At 40.9% G+C, this 20,070-nt stretch overlaps 1 protein-coding gene across 3 annotated transcripts in view; it reads left to right on the top strand.

Annotated features, from left to right (window-relative positions):
- Positions 1-12,738, top strand: part of ARV1 (ARV1 fatty acid homeostasis modulator) — a 33,783-nt gene extending 21,045 nt beyond the window's left edge. For all 3 annotated transcript variants that reach the window (XM_075596585.1, XM_075596583.1, XM_075596584.1), the window contains 3 exons: positions 8,438-8,591; positions 10,328-10,552; positions 12,050-12,738. In XM_075596585.1, the coding sequence (XP_075452700.1) occupies positions 8,438-8,591; positions 10,328-10,552; positions 12,050-12,153 (483 nt within the window). In that variant the 3' untranslated portion in view covers positions 12,154-12,738. The remainder of the gene's footprint in view (positions 1-8,437; positions 8,592-10,327; positions 10,553-12,049) is intronic.
- The last annotated feature ends 7,332 nt before the right edge of the window (positions 12,739-20,070 follow it).

The following is a 20,070-nucleotide window of genomic DNA, read 5'->3' as shown; positions in this document are numbered from 1 at the left end:
TAATACTATGAATCAGGCTATCAGACCTCCTCCTCTTCCTATATTCTAGTCCCTGTACTGCACTTTATGCCCTTAAGGGAGCTGGTACGATGTGCAGCGGCTCTCCGCTACCTCCCCCGTGTCTCAGCTACTGGGTGCACCCCCCTGTCCCTCCGCTCCATCCCCTACTGGAGCGGGACCCCATCAGAACCGGGCCCGGCGGCCTTTATTACGTTCCATGCGGCCCCCTCTGGTCTGTGTGTTTGTGAAACTATAATCTGCTCCTGAGCCGCCCCGCATCCCCCCCCCCCCCCTGGCGCCACCGCCGCGCCCGGCCAATTGACACCCTCTGCGTCATCGGGAGGCGCCGGAAAAGGGGAGGAAGGGGCAGAAGGGCCGCCATTTTGCAGGCGTGTGTCAGACCTCACGGAGGTGTGTCCTGAGAGCCCGCGCTTCACCCCAGAGGATCCCGCTCGGCTCGAGAGGAAGATGGCCGCCGCTCCGAAATTTCAGGAGGATCAGCAGGGGAGTCAGCAGTGGAGACCTTGTGGATACAGCTAGATCACGTTTTGCCAGCGCTGCGACATAGGCAGGAACTACAGGGATGGTGTGATTGAGCCCCTGACCCGGTTAGCTGGAATCAACCGGGATTACTCAACCCGTCTTACTTCTTGGTACGGGGGGTGGGGGGGTGGATCCAGCGTGACCAACCGTGCTCCAGGAATTTGATGGAACCCCATCTTTCTCTGGGGATGTATGTGGGGAGACCTGAGGAGACCCTGCGGGCTGTCCCAGACCCAGCCTGCGGAGGAAGGCAGCTCCATCATCAGGTCTGCGCAAGGTATGCGCCGTACCATTTTTAATTACCAAGCAGGCAAAGGGGAACAGCCAGCGATACTTGATACTATTGTCCCTCAGTGCTTTTGTTACTAGCCCCAGGCCTCTTCTCCTGGCCAGTGTGGAGGGGGCTAAGTCTTGAAAGACCTGGAACTGGACCTCCTCAAATTTAATATATTTTTGGTTTCTGGTGTTTTGAGATATGGACTCCTTAGTTTTGAAAAAGTGAAATCTCACAATGATGTCCCTGGGGGGGGTCTCCGGTTTGCTGCTACGGCAGATATAGACTAAGCCCCTAAATGTTAGACTCATGTAGGCTTCCAGGGGGATTGCTGCTGTAAACACGTTTGGGAAATAACAATTGCAAAATATACATATGAACCTTATTTTCACCTTGGAAACCAAGAGAGTATAATTTTGGATGGAAGATTTTAGAAGTGGCTCAAGAAGTGTCGGCACAAGCTGCCCCATTTCCAAGGAGAGAAGTGTCAAATCATTTTTTCAATAGTGTCACTGGTGGCTACTTGTTTGCTTATAGACTAGAACTAGGGTGGCTAACTACAGTCCACAAGGGCCACCAACAGGCCATGTGGGATATCCCTGCTTCAGCACAGGTGGCTAAATCAGTGGCTGTCAATGACTTAGCCACCTGTGCTGAAGCAGGGATATCCTGAAAACCTAATCTGTTAATGGCCCCTGAGGGCTGGAGTTGACCACCCCTGGGCTAGAAGATAGGCCACACGCACCGGTTGGCATCAGTTTTTATGAAGTAACTCTTTCTCCTGGTCTTTGTGTGCCCTCACTCTTCTACCACGTCTTAGCTGTCCAGTGCCAAATTCAAGGATTTTCAACCTGTGTTCCATGAAATCCTTTGGGTTTTGCAGGACGTTGCCTGGGCTTCTATTGAGTCACAATTTATTAAATGCTTTTGCACTCCTTAGGAGCTTGTAACCTACTTTTTTAATAAGTTGTTTGTAAGGTTTTACTTTCTTGCATTGTTGGGTGTATCCAGTCAGTGGCCTGGGTAGATCACCCTGGTGGATCAACAGTTGAGCAGCTCTTCTGGTGCATAAATCATTTGTGGGTTTACAGGGAGTTGACAGGCAGTGCTTTTTAAAAATAAGATTGATTAGACTTGATTACAGACTGGCCTCCTAATGAATTTTGCTATCAAAAGAAGCAAAACATAGGAGGACTAAGAAATCACACTATGGCCATACAGATGCTTCCTATGTTACAGATATAACATGCCAAAGAAGCCTACATTTTTCCTAATTTGTTCTCGACTTTAATAAACCTGATTCTCATCAATAGAATGGAGCAAACAAGATTTCCCCCAGAAATCGATTCAAAGTCCCCATTAAAAAAATGGTAGCATGTTTAACCTTTTGGCTTCCGCATGGCTACCACGGTATTTGAGCTCTGGCATGCCAGAGGCCCCATGACACAGTAGCTAAGAGACTCAAAGTGTTACCCCGGGCACTGAAAGGGTTAAATAATATTTATCTACCACTGTGATGCATTTATTTGGGGACTGAACCTTTAACCATTTGAGTGCCGTAGGGGCCGCAGCACCAGAGTGCCCCAGCCCCTCTGGCATGTCGCAATCACGTGAGCGCTCCTCCGGAGTCCTCCTCTTCTGTTCCTCAGCCGACCAGATCGCATTCAGTGCTCTACAGGAGTGCAGAATACCATCTCCCCTAGAAAAAGATGCGTGCGCAAATTACTTCCTTTTTTTTTTCCAGCCAAAACACCATATGCGATATTTAAATATCAAAATGTTTTTTACTCCTTGTCACGAACGGCACACCTGTGAGCACATTGCTTCCATATGTGACGGGTTAATACACAGCTTTCTAGCTGATCCACTATTCACCTACTCAATGTAACTCAAGTGAATAATATATTTTCCTTCAATCCATCACAATACAGTATATGTTTAACCACTGCCACCACCGCAGAATTATCAAAATATACATTTTCAGTCTTTTGATTCCTGTTTACTAAAGAAAATATACACTTAAAACACAAATCTATTTTAGTAAAATATGTCCGAAAATGTAAATTACTCTCTACAAAATGTGCAAGTTTAATCAGAGCCCAAAGATATACTTCTTAAAGTTTAGATTTAATACACAAAAGTAGTACAGTGCTTAGTTTACAGAAAAAGATTACTACAAGAACATACATTATAAAATGTAGACCTTTTCTTCAAAATAAAAGGATAAGCAAAATCGAAATCCCCCACGTTACCACATAACAATATCTGCCAAGAGGTTATGGATTGGAATATGAGAATTCACGTATCTTGTTGACATAAGACACTTCTCTGTTAAATTCTGAATTCATAACTCGATTGCAGTGCTTATATCTTAAAACATTGAAAACAACATATGCCCCCTTCTTCAATCTTTCTTGACGACTTTTTTCCGACTTAAGGGGGGGAAAAACATTTCTTTTAACTTAAATTGGCTGAATATATAAAAGACTTAAACTTAATTTCTCTAACACTTAAGGAACACCATCTTCACTGTTGCGTCTGTTTCACTTAATATGTACTTATGCGTCTGAATATAAATCAGGACACCTTAACATCTACTTTTGCATGAGAATAGATATCAGAGATTATACCAAGACCACCCTGTCAGTCTTGGTATCATTTGATTCGTGTAATTGCAACTGTTACAAATATCGCTTCGTCATATTGTATGGTATTGTATGTCTTTATTTATATAGCGCCATTAATGTACATAGCGCTTCACAGTAGTAATACATGTGGTAATCAAATAAATAACAGAGCATGGGAATAAGTGCTTTAGACATAAAAGTAACATTAAGGAAGAGGAGTCCCTGCCCCGAGGAGCTTACAGTCTAATTGGTAGGTAGGGAGAACATACAGAGACAGTAGGAGGGAGTTCTGGTAAGTGCGTCTGCAGGGGGCCAAGCTTTATGTATCGTGTTCAGAATATCCACAGTGCTATTCATATGCTTCTTTAAGCAAGTGTGTCTTAAGGTGGGTCTTAAAGGTGGATAGAGAGGGTGCTAGTCGGGTACTGATATTTCCAAATCTCTGTCGGACCCAGGATTGCATATTTAGTAACTTTACCCAAACCTTTGGGCTGTCATCTTGGCCACACCCCTCTGGTGTTCCACAGAATTGCAATGCCATTTCAATTCCGCCCCCCCCTCTCCTTTGCAAATCCATGTGTTGATCCCAGATACAGATGTGTCCAGACTTACTGTTTTCGGTATCGCGAAATGCAAAAGCTAAATCCCTGTCATTTTTTGGGGGGAATTTGCCTCCCGAGATGCCGCAACTAAGCATCTCTGTACAAACCAATAACTATGCAGGTTCTGGACCCTAATAAAACCAATTTTAATATTTGTAAGACAATTTCCAACTTAACATTAACCTTTGAAGTGCCAGATTTGATTAAAATACTTTCTGCCATATTCATTACGCTCCGTCATGCTAAGCCCATTATATTGTGTATTATGTCAAACTCTCATGATAAAGATTAAAATAATATGCAGACACTTGTATTAAAGGAGTAGTCCCATATAGCAGGCAAACAACATTTGCTAAACAACTTGTCAGTATTATTGGCTTCCTTAGAAAGTATCAATACCAGGCGCAGAGAGCCAACAAGATGGCCGCTTGAGTGAGGGCTCAGTCAGTCCCGGGTACTATTAGAAGCAAAAGTCCACAGCGCGCAGCTTGGACCGGCACCAAACTGCCGACAGCAGCTGTGGACCACCCAGGGAGATGAAGCAGGCAGCACTAGAAGCCTCGCAGTTCTTCCTAAGAAGTACACAGTGGAGGCACACAGGATTCCAAGATGGCAGCAGCACGAGACCACACTCGGAGGCAGAAGCTGAAGCAGGAACAGGAGGAGGAATTGATGACAAACTCAGACCCATTACCACAGGTGATCGAGAGAACCTATTAAAAAGTATGGTGCAGAAAATGCAAATAGAAATGACCATGGTAGTGTCTGAACTAAGACGTGATTTGCATGGACTGGGAGAAAGAACTGACTGTCTGGAAGAAGTAGCAGATGACCTGATCTCAGCTCAAAATGTCACGACCATAACCTGGTAGCTTTAAAAGCACAAGTAAACACCTTGACGGAAGGGCTGGAAGATTCAGGAAATCGCGCCAGACGAAACAATCTAAATTTGTGACAAGATTTTTCCAGAGCATGCCTCCGAATATTAAGAGAAATTGCTAATAGACAGGGTGCACAGGGCTTTGGGACCGAAACAATCTGACCCTAATAAGATGAGATGTCATACTGCGGGCCCTGTATCATGCAAGCCTCCAGGTCAAAATCATGGATAGAATTCAAAGGCCAACAGATACAGATATTTAGTGACCTTGCCCCCTCCACTCTGCTCAAAAGAAAGGAGCTGCAAGCAGTCACAAAGAATCTGAAAGACCACCAAATTAGGTATAAGTGGGGCTTCCCATTCAAAGCCGCAATTGGCATTATGGATCAACATTAGTGGTGAAGACGCCAGAGAAGGGAGAAAGAGCGCGGGTTAAATTGGGACTAATACAAAGAAATAAATCACCATCACCTCCGCCAACTGGTTCACCTAACAGACCTACACGTGCACCTATCTGGACGCAGACGAAGTCACAGAGAGGAAGCAAATACAATTTGGTGAGAAAGTCAGTACCATTTGCCCCGGAGGAAAGTGACTCAAAGAGGCTCAGTTTTTGTTCCTCAAGGGCAAACTCAGAAACACAACTATCACCTTGGCTAATTTTTACGCTCCAAATGAGAATCAGGCAAATTTTTATGAGACGGTTTTTCCTAGATTATCGAAATTTGCTGAAGGAAACATAATTATGGCCAGAGATTTCATTGCAGTATTTGATAAAATGAGATAAATCAAATCCCCCCCACAAAACTCTGAGCACACAAGACTGAAAAGATACAGATTTGGTGAGAATCAACCTAAAGAGAGAGACTATACATTTCATTCAGCACCACATTTAGTATTCTCGAGAATCGATTCTTTTTTTAAAATTGAATTTTCACTAATCCCAGCAGTAAAAGATACAAAGATCAATGCAATTACCTGGTCTGACCACGCACTGGTAACTTGTACATTTAAAGATATTAACCCTAACATAGTGAGTCCTAATGTGGAAGCTAAATGATACACTTCTGAGAGATCTCGCTATGGGTGACGAGATAAACACACACCTAACAGATTTTTTTTACTATTAATGACACACCCGATATAGCTCTCTCAATGATCTGGGAAGCACAAAATCGTGTACTTGGGGAAGGTTTATTGCTATCGCCTCACTGAAGAAAAAGCAATGGGAATATAAAATTACAAAATGTTCAACAGGACTGGCAGAAGTTGACCCACATATATAAAAAACAAAAAATTCCCATAGACTCAAATTATCAAAAAATGCTTAAAATTAAGGGAGATTTGAGAATCTTTCAAGTTAATAAAGCAGAAAAAGCCCTAAAATGGACCAAACAACTGTTTTACCAAAAAAGTAATAAGGCATATAGACTATTGGCCCAGAAATTAAGAAAAGTACACATTTCTACAACTGTTAAATTAATCAAAATTAGAGATGGAGATATCACATTTGATCCAAAGACAGTTGAAGAAGAATTTATAGCATATTATTCTTCGTTGTACTATTTACAAAATAAACACAAACAAAATCCATATGTATTTAAACAACAATTAGAAACAGATCTAGATTCCTGTCAGTTACCATTGCTGAATGATGAGAATAGAATCCTACTAAATGCAGAAATTTCGCAAGATGAAATACTGGGAGTGATCAAAGAACTTAAATTCAAAAACTCTTGGTCCAGATGGAGACTCTAACAGCTACTATAAACATTTAAAACACGGTTAGCACCATTTCTAAAAATACTTTTTAACTTTTTTTTTTTTTTTTTTTTACGGTAAAGAAATTTCCACCTCAATGCTAAGTGCACAAATTTCTGAGATCCCAAAACTGGGAGCCACGCTTAAAATGGCTGGAATCAACTCTGGAGTGATCAATATAAATAATGGGACCAGACAGGGTTGCCCACTGTCCCCTTTGCTATTTGCGCTAAGTCTGGAGTCGTTGGTAAACATAATTCGGATTAATAAAGATATTAAAAGTTTGTTAAAATAGTCCAAAGAATGTAAAATAGCTCTCTATGCAGATGATATTTTACTAACACTCACCAGACCACTGACATCTCTGCCTAATCTATTTGAAGAGATTTCGACATTCAAAGGAATGAAGAATTCCCCCCAGGATGTATACCAGGAAGGATTAATATCTGGATCACAAGAGGTATAATCAGGATTAAATATGCTATGTTTCTTGGGAAATTAGATACGTTTGAAGAAATACAAGAAAATATAATATTGCTTCTTCAGAATATTTCAGATACACACAAATTAGGCAATTTACAATCTCAAATTTTTTTCCCTCGAGACAATAAACACCCAACTGTATTTGAAGAGATGTGCACAATACAAACACATCAGAAAGAGATGCTTTCAAATATATATTTGGTTCTGAGTTCTATAGATGAGAAAGAGAAAAGCACTCATATATGACTGTGGTAGAAAGATATTGTAAAATAAATTTCTGGGGATAATTGGGCAGAGATACTGTATGGGAGGCTGCAGCGAGCTTGTTTGTTTGCACTATAATTAAGGAAAACAGGTATAAGATTATGATGAGATGGTATTTAACACAGGACAGATTAGCACATATTTATTCAGGAGTTCTGGACATACTCAAAGGCTGGTCTTTTCTGGAGAAAAATTATGAGAGAGATCACCAGAGCATTTGGTGGTGTTGTACCAATGGATCCTGTAGTAATGATTTTGGGAAAACCTGTACCAAATGTATCATATGCTACGAACAAACTAATTGCACATCTGACAGCAGCAAGATGTACAATAGCACTTCAATGGAAGTAGACGAAGAGGTGTCAATCATCAACTTATTAAACATGCTTTATGTCCTCTAGTCCTAGGAGGGTCTGACTCTTTAAGCTGCACTAGAGGGATACTGTCATTATCTTTTGTTAGTCACAATTACAGTTACCATCTCCTGTAAATACGAGATGCATGTAATAAAGCTGCCACATTTCTGGAATGCTCAATAGGGATAGATTTCGGTGAACCCAAAAATGAAGGAGTAATTTGGTGACCATGGGAGAAGGCCATTGATTTCCATTTACTTCTATGGCTTCCCTGTAATTGAGGTGCATATTCATAGTATATTGAATTAGGGCCTTTATACATAAATATAGCTATATCATTGAAAACTCCAGTAGAGACGAACTGACGTATTAGAGATGTATTACTGTGGGTTAAATGGCAGCACACCAAATCAGCATGAGATCCTGGCAAAAGTATCTGTGTTGGAACTGAAAATAGATAGTTTATTATTACATAGTGCAGCATGTTTATTTCCAGAAAGATCTCATCGTAATCCAAGTAACCATATCAGTACTTGGGAGAGAGTTTGCAACACATGACTAAAAAAAAAAAGTAATTGCCAAGTACAATAAAGAAAAACTTGGTTGATATACGATTTATTCCATCAACTCTCGATTTGATTTACTAGATTCATTGGAAGCTGTGCATATTTTGTCTACTTTGCGAGGCCTACACCAGGTGGCTGCAGCTGCCGGGCTCCGGCAAAAACCCTGATCCTGAAGACATCATCCGATATGCCAAGGAATGGGATTTCTACAGGATGTTTGGAATAGCTGCTCTTGGTAAGGAGAGAGATTTCTCAACTCTGTTGTCAGGCAGTTTGCAGATCACATCCCATATGAGCTGTCCTATTTATCTTGGGGTAATAGAGCTTTTTACATTATTTTTAAATGCTTTCCATTTTTGTATGTTGTATGGAAAATAGTCACCATGTATACTTATTGCTGCACACTGGAAATAAGCTGTAATATGTCAAATATATACATTTAAAAAAAGTCTATATAAGGACTGTATTTATACATTTTTTCCTTTTTCACCATAACCAGTGTGTTCACTTGGTTTAAAATTATTTTAAACGGTATTTGCGCTTGAACCTGTTGTCTTAATTCATACATAGTATGGTGAATTTTTCTGGTTACACCTTTTTGCTTTGTTTTTTTAAATTTAAGAACACTTTGTGTGCAAATATATATATATATATATATATATATATATATATATATATATATATATATATATATATATATATAATATTTAAATTTAAACAGACATTTCGATCAGGATTAAATAAATATTTATATATATATTTACTATTCATTATTGCTGATTTACTGATCGATATGTTAAGTACAGGATCAATGACAAGCAGGCATTCATGTCTGCATATGGTGTAACAAGTATTAAGATAGTCTATTATGGGTTAAAATTACTAATATGGGCAATATAATTTTCAATATCAAATCATGCATAAATTGATAGTTATGCACATATGCACCAGCTTACAGACATGAATGAATGTATTCATCACATACCATCTAATTGATATGTATTTATACTTATATTTTTTTATATAAAAATTGTTTTGGTTTTTGTACTTGATGTGTATAACAATTGTTGTTGTTGTTGTTTTTATTGTAAGGGTCTTATATATATGCTGTTAGACATAAGCCAATTTTCTCTATAGATTAATTTAATTATTAACATGTGATTTATCAATCACCAATCAGCCATGAAGGGGGTTGATTGGTATACACACATATAAATAGCTATGACGTCCGTCCGTCACATATCCCCTGATGAAATCCCCGTTAGTGTGAAGAAACGCGTTGGGATGTTAGTGTGAGCTACTGACAGGTTACAGTATACTCGGTTTTACCTTGACTGCTGCCGGGACATTGCTCGCGTTGCTACGCATTGGTGAATTACTACACCAGCCCTTTCTCCCCCACGGGGTCACGTGGTCATTCCCTCCCATCCGGAGTTGCTGTGGTGAGCGGTGTAAATCCGGTTCTGAAGAGGTCGTGTTGCCTTGTGAGAGCCCTGCTGGTCGGTGGCTGAGATACATTGGGACTCCATTGAAGAGAAGTTTGGCGTGTGAGCAGAGCATTGTCGTCCCACAGTTGGCGAATGAGTATACTCATTATATGCTTATTATTCACATATGTTTGTGAGTTTAAATTTGTTGGATCTAGTACTGGTTATTAAATGTATATTTTCATATTACACTAGGATCGGGCGCTTTCTTTTTTTTGTCATTTTATATATATATATATATATATATATATATATATATATAAAATTCAATAGATAAATCTATACTCCTATTGTACCTGCAAACATGTTAGCACCTGCATCTACTGCCTTCAAGTGAAATTACTGTAATGTGCCTCATGGCTTATCACTGTTAAGAAAGCCCCAAGTGCACTAAAACACTGTCCAAAAAAAACTAAGTAGATCTGAAATAGATGGATTATATGTCTTAATTCTGCTTTGTTTTTGTTTTGTTTTTTTACTCTAGAACAATCTGCATTCTTTGCAGGCATATTCGTAGCTTTGTCGGTAGCAAGACCCAAGACTTTACAGTCTCGCACCAACGTTGTTTTGCTTCTGAAAGCACTTTTGCTGTCAAGTTATGGGAAGCTCCTTCTGATACCAGCTGTAATTTGGGAGCACGATTACACCCCTCTGTGCCTCAAGCTCATCACTATTTTTGTCCTAACATCAAACACCCAAGCGATCCGAGGTAATGACTGAATTAATCTGTTGCTGATGATCCTTTTCAGTTATTCGCTGCCCATATGACCAATGAGATGCATTCAAGCATGTAGCCCATAGAAATAAAGTTCTGCTTATGTGTATCATGGGAGTGGGTCCTGGGCAATGTATTGCTGACATCTGTTTAACATGATGGCATGTAGTTTTACACACTATAGTGTAAGTCCAAGATCAGTAATCATTTTAGGGTCCTCTGTCAGCGGTTCCCAACTCCAGTCCTCAAGGATCCCCAACAGGCCAGGTTTTAAGGATATCCCGGCTTCAGCACAGGTGGCTCATTCAGGGGCTCAGTCATTTTCATTGATCACACCTGTGCTGAAGCAGGAGATCCTTACAACCTGGCCTTTTCCAGGTTCTCAAGGACTGGAGTTGGGGACCACTGCTCTATGTGTATAAACAGATTCCGAGCTTCTAATATTCTAAGATTCACACACTCAACTCGTTTAAATGAATTCATAAAATCCAAAGAGCTCTTAAAAATAATCTGCGTTAGTACATTTTATAACGTTTCACTATAAGCCATATAACACTAATTGAATCTAATAAGTATTTAAGAGCAGCAGTACTTATTTCCGGTCAGAACATACAGTATGGCATGGCAGTAGATATTACTAGGGGGTTATATCATAAAAAAGATAAAAAGATCACAGCAGAGATCAAGGCTAATATAAATACAGTATGCCATAAACAGGTGTCCGGAACCACATTGGATTATTTGAAAAATATATGCATCTTTTTTTAATTACTTTAGCATTGTAGGTGTCTGCAATGGTTTGTGATGCATTAGAATTCTTTATGGTGCCAAATGCTTTAGTCGGTGTACAAGCTGGTGTATGTGTAGAAATAAATATTTCAACACATGTTGTTTGATACTTTTTAATAGAATAACAATAAGACACTAAATACAGCAGATTTAGGAGGTAATTAGTGCAAAGTTGCCTATCAAACTCCAATTCAAGTCGATGGGGGTTTTCTGCGATTGACAGCTTTGGGGTATATTGAATTACCCACTTAAGGAGGTAATTCTCTATTGTCCAAAGCAGCATGTTCTGGACAAAAATCTCCATTGACTTCAATGGGGATTTTCAACCAAAAACATCTCGAACGACCGCTTTGGACAGTACAGAATTACCTTGGTGGTACGTTTCCTTCTCCATATTTAACTGGACTTGTGTGTGGATTTTTGGGGTAATCCATGATCCCTTTAATTGCACCAATGTGAAAACATTGCAGTTGTTATGCATGAAGTTTTGAGCCTGCAAAAAGAAAACATCTGTGGAAGAAACATTGTTGCAGTTTCAAAGGTTATCACAGCCTGCAAAGAAGCTGTATTTGCTGAATGCCAAACAGCTAATGGAGCTCTTCACTATTACCTTTGTAACCAAACGACATCATAGACGCTGCACACTTATTTCAAGCACATGACAACTTTGAAGCTATGTTTTTTTCTCTCTCTCTCTGACAGTAACCTTGAATGTGAGCCGAAAGCTGTCCTTCGTGTTCATCGTCTGCGGCCTGGTTATGGAAAGTGCACTGTGTTACATCCAGCGAACAGGATGGAGCATCTAATGGTCTATACCAGCGCAGCACAAAAAGTGGCCAGACATTTCTGTGCCATGGACATTTTCAAGTTTTTAATGTTCTGTTGACTCATTATTTATTTTCTTGGTTATTATTATTGAGCAATGGCTGGTCCAGACTGCCTCTCTGCCTCCTGTCACGTAAGTCCTTAGTAGCTACAGGTTGTGGCAGGCTATTCTAGGGGCATTGACTCCCACCCGTCACGGGAGTGGTAGTGACACAGGGGTCTGCGTGTAACCAATCGTGGTGCATACTTTGTGCCCTCCCATTCTGGTGCATCAGAGAGGAAGTGCTAAATTATAGGAGTTCAGATCCCACCCTCCTGGGGTGAGGAAGCAAAGAGAGTTCTCTTCCACCCTTCCTAGGGAGAGGAGGTGTGTGCTGCTCCTCCCGGCTGGGAGTGAGACATGCCACAGTCCCTCATGAGCTGACTGAGAAAGAGAGATCAGAGGCCTCAATGCTATCAGAGAGCCAAGCACCATCCAGAGGTCTGGGACCCAGATCAATCTACTCTGCATCTGCTGTAATACCATCCACAGTAGATGTCTCAATAAAGCATCCCTTTTTGTATAACTTTGCCTGAGTCTACAGTCTATTGGGCAGGGGTGTGAAAGAAGTCTGTTCTGGTGGGGACTGTCTTCGGGGACCCTGGAGCCCACCGGAGCTGGAGGCGCTGACACCCTGAGAAGCAAGTAGAATTCACCAAAAGCCTGTCCTGTTCCCCACACCATCGCGGACCACTCGGCTCTCCAACACTCACAGGTATGCACGCACCACAGACAGCAGAAGCCAGCAGTACATCTTCCAGAGAGGGGGGGAAACAGGGATGAATTTTTTTTTTTTGTATCCCTAGGACTATTCCTTACACTATTAACAATATTCAAACCCTTAGTACATTATTAGAAAACGCTGTCACTTTTAGAAAGTGTTGATAAGAAGAGCTAGGTCCAAGTGCTACTCTAAAAACTAATAGGAAAATAGTGCTAGCCAATGTTTTAACCCACATGGCCTTTCTCTAGACAAGTTGTATTATGTACCACTAATAAATCACTCGGACTGTTTTAGTATGGGAGAACATCCTAAATCTCAATGTGGTCTTTTTTTTTTTTTAACATTTTAAAAAGAGGTTTACTTTTTGAACTGCAGCTCCCCAAAATAGTCAGTGTAAGTAATACAATAAAATAAACACACAAAGACTAGCTACAGGTAAGAAAAGTTTGCACACCCCTGTAATAGATTATGGAAATATGTACAAACCTTCAAACCATTTTGACAATTATAATGATATCAACTCCATAATGGTGGAGGAGCACAAATGTTTCTACAAATCTAGCACTCGTTAAAACAAACTATTGAATTAACAGACTGGAAAAAACGTGATTAGCTTGACACAAGATTAATTGGAAAGAAATGGAGCATGAGAAATCGTGCGTTAAATCTGGCGTTAGAAGAACAGGCGCTTCATCTGTATATAGTCTTGTGGTGCACTGTATAGCGAGGGTAAAGTAATTCACTGTAGTTTATCAGTTGGCTGTGAATGGTCTTTATACTTGGATTGTAAGCTCTTCGGGGCAGAGCCTCCTTTTCCCTAATGTTACTTTTATGTCTCGAGTGCGTATTCCCATGATGTGTTCTATTATGATGTCACGTGTATTACGGCTGTGAAGCGCTGTGTACACAGATGGCGCTAAATAAATAAAAGATATACATACACACTACATTCTGATGCAAGCCCCTATTCAATATCCTGTAAAGTCACGTTTCAGGGCTGCCGAAGGGATCAGCTCCATTCATATGATGGAGACTAAGGCCGCGCGTATAGTGCCCGCGACGGCGATGCGTGATGTCGCTGTCGCCGTTAGCGAAAGTTGTATTTCGCTTTGCGGCTGCGTCGCGGGCGACCAGGCCATTGATTGGTTCAGGGGTTGTCACATGAGACGACAGCCGCATAAAAATCAAATATTACCGGCTTCAAAAAATCGCGTCGCTTTGTCGCTATCGCGCTTACTATAAGCGCACGCTGCGGCAACAATGCATTTGTTTTTGGGCGACGTTGCGTCGCTTGCACTATAAGCGCGGCCTAAGGCTGCGCTTACAGTGCCGGCGACAGAGACGCGACGTCGCGGCAAAACAAATGCCTTGCCGCCGTTGCGTGCGCTTATAGTAAGCGCGACAGAGCAACGGATTGGTCGCGATCGCTGGAAGTCATCTCTGTTTGATTTTCCAGCGACCGGCGCATCGCCGGCATTATAAGCGTTGCCTTAAATCTTCCCCAGCAGAGGAAAGCAGCTTCACGTTCTATTTGATGAGATTACAGACTCACCCGGACATTGTTGCCTATTTATGATCTCATTCCATCTGATGGGAGCATTGCCATACAGGAGACACATATGAGTTCATTATGTCTCTATGGTACAAACATTTTTTTGTCATAAAGCTTGTGCGATAGAAATTACCATATAACCATTAACGAGTTAATACCTAATAAGGAAAATGAATGAGTATAAATCTTTAAAAACATTTAAGCTCTTAGGGGCCCACTTATCAAATGTCTTCCGCAAAACTGGTGAGATAACTGTGCTTCATTTATCTGGGAAAACAATTGTATGGAAATCAATGAGATTAGTCTTCTGGGATAAATCTCATTGATTGAGGTTTGCAGCAGTGAGACTTTGATAAATAAATCCCTTTTTGTTTCTCTACATAGCAGGTCCAGATTTTTTTTTTTTTAACAGTTTATCAATGTAATCGGCTTCCTTACAAGGATTAAATCACGCATAATGTAACACTTATTTATTGGCATCCTGTTTGAAGGAACAATTCAAGCTGATTTTCTTATTTTTTTTATATAGAATTGTAGCATGGGGTCTCTGTACCTGAACCCCATTAATTTCAGGTCCGGGGACCCCCTGCTTCCCGAGATAGACCTGCAATGGGAGTGCCGGTATCTCGGCAAAGTTTAAAGTGCCCGCATCATGCCGGCCATCAGGTAGCCAAACCTGATGATGTCACGGCTTCCTATTGGCCAGCATAGCACGGGAGCGTTGAAACGGCACTATTACATGAATCCCGCTAGCCGAGCATAGCGGCTACCGGCAGCCTCTTCGTAGGTCTGTATTTCCGGAAGCAGGGGGTCCTTTTTCTGCGGCTATGCAGAATCCAAGCATGAGTTACCTACATTTATCTTTTTGTCCAATCATGGTTTCATAATTATTAAACATACAATCCAAAGACAACAATTCATCTGTAGTATCCACCTCTACAAACAGTCTTCTCACCAAAAGACATATGATTCAAATTAAAAACAACCTTCTGAAACATTTTTTTTTTTACTGTGTAAAAAGTTTAAACTTTATTTAACTTCTCCTATTAAAGCCTGTATACAAAAATCTTTCAGAAACATCCTGTACAAAAATATAAAAATACAAAAATCACAGATGCATGTCAATATATGCAATACATAGAAAGAATGCTCCCTTACCCAAATTAAAAAAGATCAGACTGATACTCTGACAAAAGAGAGACAACGTTTGGGTCACATAGAGCCCTTTCGGAAGAGCCTGCTCTTGGCCTGTTTATTTTTTCATATATGTGCTGAGTGAAGGTGAAAAACGGCGCTAACTCTATTAGTGTTTCACTAAAATCTATACAGTGAGTGGTTATTGCAAATCTATTGATTTAACAGTAATAAAAACGTGCTTAAATAACGTGCAAGTGATAATTTAAAAGGTTCAAACCCCCTGCTCAAACCCAGCTGGTAGGGACTGGTTTCGCTAGTCCCGCAAATCGTCACTTTCGTTGTAATCCAGGGGGAGCATGGAGGGAAATAGAACAAAAGAACAATCTAAGTGTAGACAATTTTTGATATGTAAAATTTAAACTGAATGTCTTGTCTTGGCTCGTATGTTGTGCCTACTTACAAGATGTAAGTTGTTTTCAAGCGGTTTAGACACACATTGGTCTCTGCTAGGTTAGATGTTCTCCACTCTGTGAAGCGGTCTCCAACTGTCAGCTCAGCAGCCAAGTGTATGTGAAGAAAAAGATACCATAGTGCAGACCAATACAATGGTAAAAACTAAACTTTATAATATAAAATGAACACTTACAATAAAAACGATTAATATGTGCATTGTTCACAATCTTATGTGATCAGGGGGAGAAGAGTTAGTTAGCTTCAGGCTCACCCGCCTCTTCCGATGGAATCCAATACGATCAGCCTCTCTCTGCGGTGCTGTGTCTCTGATGGTGGGCTGTGTGATCCAGGCTGTATCTTCCCGTGGGCTGTAGTACTCTCCTTCAGCTGCTGCACATCAGTGCTGCGCTTGGAGCTGCCCTTCGGGTGAATGATCTCGCCTCTCTCGCCGCCGGTACGTCACTTCCGCTTTGTTCCGTCACGTCACTTCCGGGCGCGGCTGGTTGGATTTCTAAATGGTGATCTCGCCTCTCTCCTCTCCCCTCTCAGGACGGCTCCCACTCTACGCGTTTCGCCAGAAAAGGGTGTGTGGCTTCCTCAGGAGTGTATTTTTTCATATATGACATTATTCATTTTCTTTTAAAATATATAACCTATTAAACATGCTACTGTCCATTGTTCACTTCCGTTCTAGGAGGGACTGCATCTTGCATGCTTTGGATGGATTTATGATCATTACCTAATCTCTATTCTAATAAGACCATGGAACTTTGTATCTACTGGAAAATGTCATATTTGTTTCCAATCTACAACTATACTGACCATCTCTTAAGATTTATTAGTAGATCTGTAAGTGTGATCTCCTCCAAAGAGTAATTATTGCCCTTGTGAGTGACACAGAGTCCAGGCAGTGAGGCTACTTTTTCTGAGTCAGACAACCTTCAATAATTGAGACTTTTTCGACCTTATTGCAACTCTTCCAATTTATTATTCTCTTTTATTTATATGATATCAACATTTTCAGCAGCACAGTATGCTGCGGGAGAGAGGACAGAAGAGTACATATATGTTACTTGAGGAGTGGCTTGGTGAGTAAAGACATTGACTCTGTAAACAATGAGTTTGAATCAAGGGAACCAGGTGCAAAATGTATGTATGTAATGTACACATAATTGGAATAAGTGCTTGAGACATAAAAGTAACATTAGGAGAAAGGAGTCCCTGCCCTGAAGAGCTTACAATCTAAGTGACCTTGGGCAAGTCATCTTATCTCTGTGTCTCAGGCACCAAAATCATACATTGTAAGCTCATCTGGGCAGGGCCGAATGTGTCTGTAAAAATCCTATGTACTGCGTACCGCACACTATACTGTAATTGTGAAGCGCTTTGTGTCCCATTGGAAGAAATATGAAATATAAAGATTATTAGACAGACAGAGACAAAAGGAGGGATGTGCCTGCCCCAAAGCGTTTACAGTATAAAAATGTGACAACATTTGATTTTAAAAAAAATTGTTGAAGAGATCTAATACAGAAGAAGCAATCATTCTGGGTATGCAAAGAATCCATATAGTACAAGTGCCTCGCAGAAATGTCTAGCAAAAGGCTGCGTGTCACAACAGACTTTTCTATAAACTACCACCATCAAGCCGACCTGTGCTGGTTTATCGTCATGCTTAAAATTCCTCAACTTTCTATCAAAGGACACCAAGGCGAAGCCATGCAAACACATGGTGGTTATCTTTCATCTTGGTGGGGATCCATGAAACCTTAAAAATTAAAGGCCAAGTAAGCAGCAATGTTGAAGGAAAGGTGATGACGGTTACACAAAGAAAAGAACGGCCATCCAGATGTTAAAGAACTGTATGTATGGTATGGGTTCACGGAACAGGAACTCGCAGGACATAACCAAAACAGAAAAAAGGATTTTAACGAACAGGGAAACGTTGATGACATTTGCCTTAAATCTAGTCTTATTTATTTTTTATTTTTTATTTATAAAATATTTTACCAGGAAGTAATACATTTAGAGTTACCTCTCGTTTTCAAGTATGTCCTGGGCACAGAGTTAAGACAAATAATACATGTTTGCAAATACAGTTACATAATGAGCAGGGTATACATTATATACAAGACATTGCATTCACAGTTAAAGATAATTTGTATTATGGGCGTACGAAACAGTTACAGACCACATTAAAATGTGTGACAGCCTTAGATTTGAAAGAACTTAGACTGGTGGTGGATGTAAGAGTCTCTGGTAGGTTGTTCCAGTTTTGGGGTGCACGGTAAGAGAAGAAGGAGTGGCCGGATACTTTGTTGAGCCTTGGGACCATGAACAGTCTTTTGGAGTCTGATCTCAGGTGATAGGTGCTGCATGTGGTACTGTAGGGGTGTGGAGCTTCTTCAGGGAGCTGGGTAGCTTGCCCATAAAGAATTTGAAGGCAAGACAGGAAAGGTGAACTTTGCGCCTAGACTCGAGTGATGACCAATCTAGTTCTTTCAGCATTTCACAGTGATGTGTGTTATAGTTGCATTGGAGAACAAAACGACAAATTGAGTTGTAGAGGGTGTTAAGTTTGCTAAGGTGGGTTTGAGGTGCCGAGCCATATACTATGTCTCCATAGTCAATAATTGGCATCAGCATCTGCTGTGCGATATGTTTTCTGACCAGGAGACTTAGGGAGGATTTGTTCCTGTAAAGTACCCCTAGTTTGGCATAGGTCTTGGTTGTCAGGGTATCAATGTGCATCCCGAATGTTAAGTGGGAGTCAAACCATATGCCCAGGTATTTAAAACTAGTAACAGGAGTTAGGGTGGTGTTAGTGTTGGTTCTAATCTGGAGCTCAGTCGCTGGAAGCTTTAAAAATTTAGTCTTGGTCCCAAACACCATTGTTACAGTCTTGTCAGTGTTTAAAAACAGTTTGTTTTGGGAAATCCAGTTTTCGAGTCTGAAAAAGTCAGACTGAAGTATGTGTTGAAGGTCAGAGAGGCTATGGCTGTGTGCATATAGGATTGTGTCATCTGCATACATGTGTATTGAGGCTTCCTGACAAGCTTTGGGAAGATCATTGATGAACACTGAGAAGAGTAGGGGCCCCAGAACAGAGCCTTGCAGGACGCCACAGGTGATATCCAGGGGGTTAGAGTTAGAGCCAGAGATGGACACATGTTGGGATCTACCTGATAGGTAGGACTGAAACCAGTTTAAAGCATGCTTCCCTATTCCAGAGCTCTGGAGTTTGTTGAGCAAGATATCATGATCAACAGTATCAAAAGCCTTTGCAAAATCTAGGAATACTGCACCAGTGAGTTGACCACGTTCCATTCCACACTGGATTTCATTGCAAACTTTTAGCAGGGTAGTTACGGTATAGTGTTTGGGGCGAAAGCCAGATTGGAATTGGCTAGGGAAATTTGTCTTGTTATAGTAATCGCTTAATTGGGAGTGGACACATTTTTCCATGACTTTGGATAGGATTGGGAGAAGTGAGATTGGTCTGTAGTTTGAGACAGTGTTTTTGTCCCCACTTTTGAAGATTGGGACAACTCTGGCAGCTTTCCAGGTCTTAGGGATATGGCCATCAGACAGGATAGAGTTGACTATGGAAGCAATTGGTTTGGCAATTGCTGGGGCACCAAGTCTTAGGAACCTAGATTGTAGTAAATCGGGTCCACATTGGCTGCTTAGTTTTAATTTGAGAAGCGCTTGTGTAATCTCCTTCGGATGCTGGGCCAAATTGAAAATTGTGGGCAATATTGGGAGGGGGTGGGGCTATAGGGGTACTCCCAGGATGAGATTCAGGTTTGTGGTTTGGGTTGCGTTTTGCTAATAAGTTAGTAGCACACCCCACAAAGTAATCATTGAATGCATTTGCAATGTCGGTGGGGTTTGTCAGAGTAATATCGCCCTTGGTGATATTACTTGGGTGTTGATGGTTAGAAGGCTGGAATATGTTGTTGATAACCTTCCAGAAGTTAGCTGGGTTTTAT

Source organism: Ascaphus truei, chromosome 4 (assembly GCF_040206685.1).
Source record: "Ascaphus truei isolate aAscTru1 chromosome 4, aAscTru1.hap1, whole genome shotgun sequence".
Lineage (NCBI taxonomy): Eukaryota > Metazoa > Chordata > Amphibia > Anura > Ascaphidae > Ascaphus > Ascaphus truei.
Note: the sequence above shows the minus strand (reverse complement) of the source record. Positions and strands in the feature narration are given on the sequence as shown.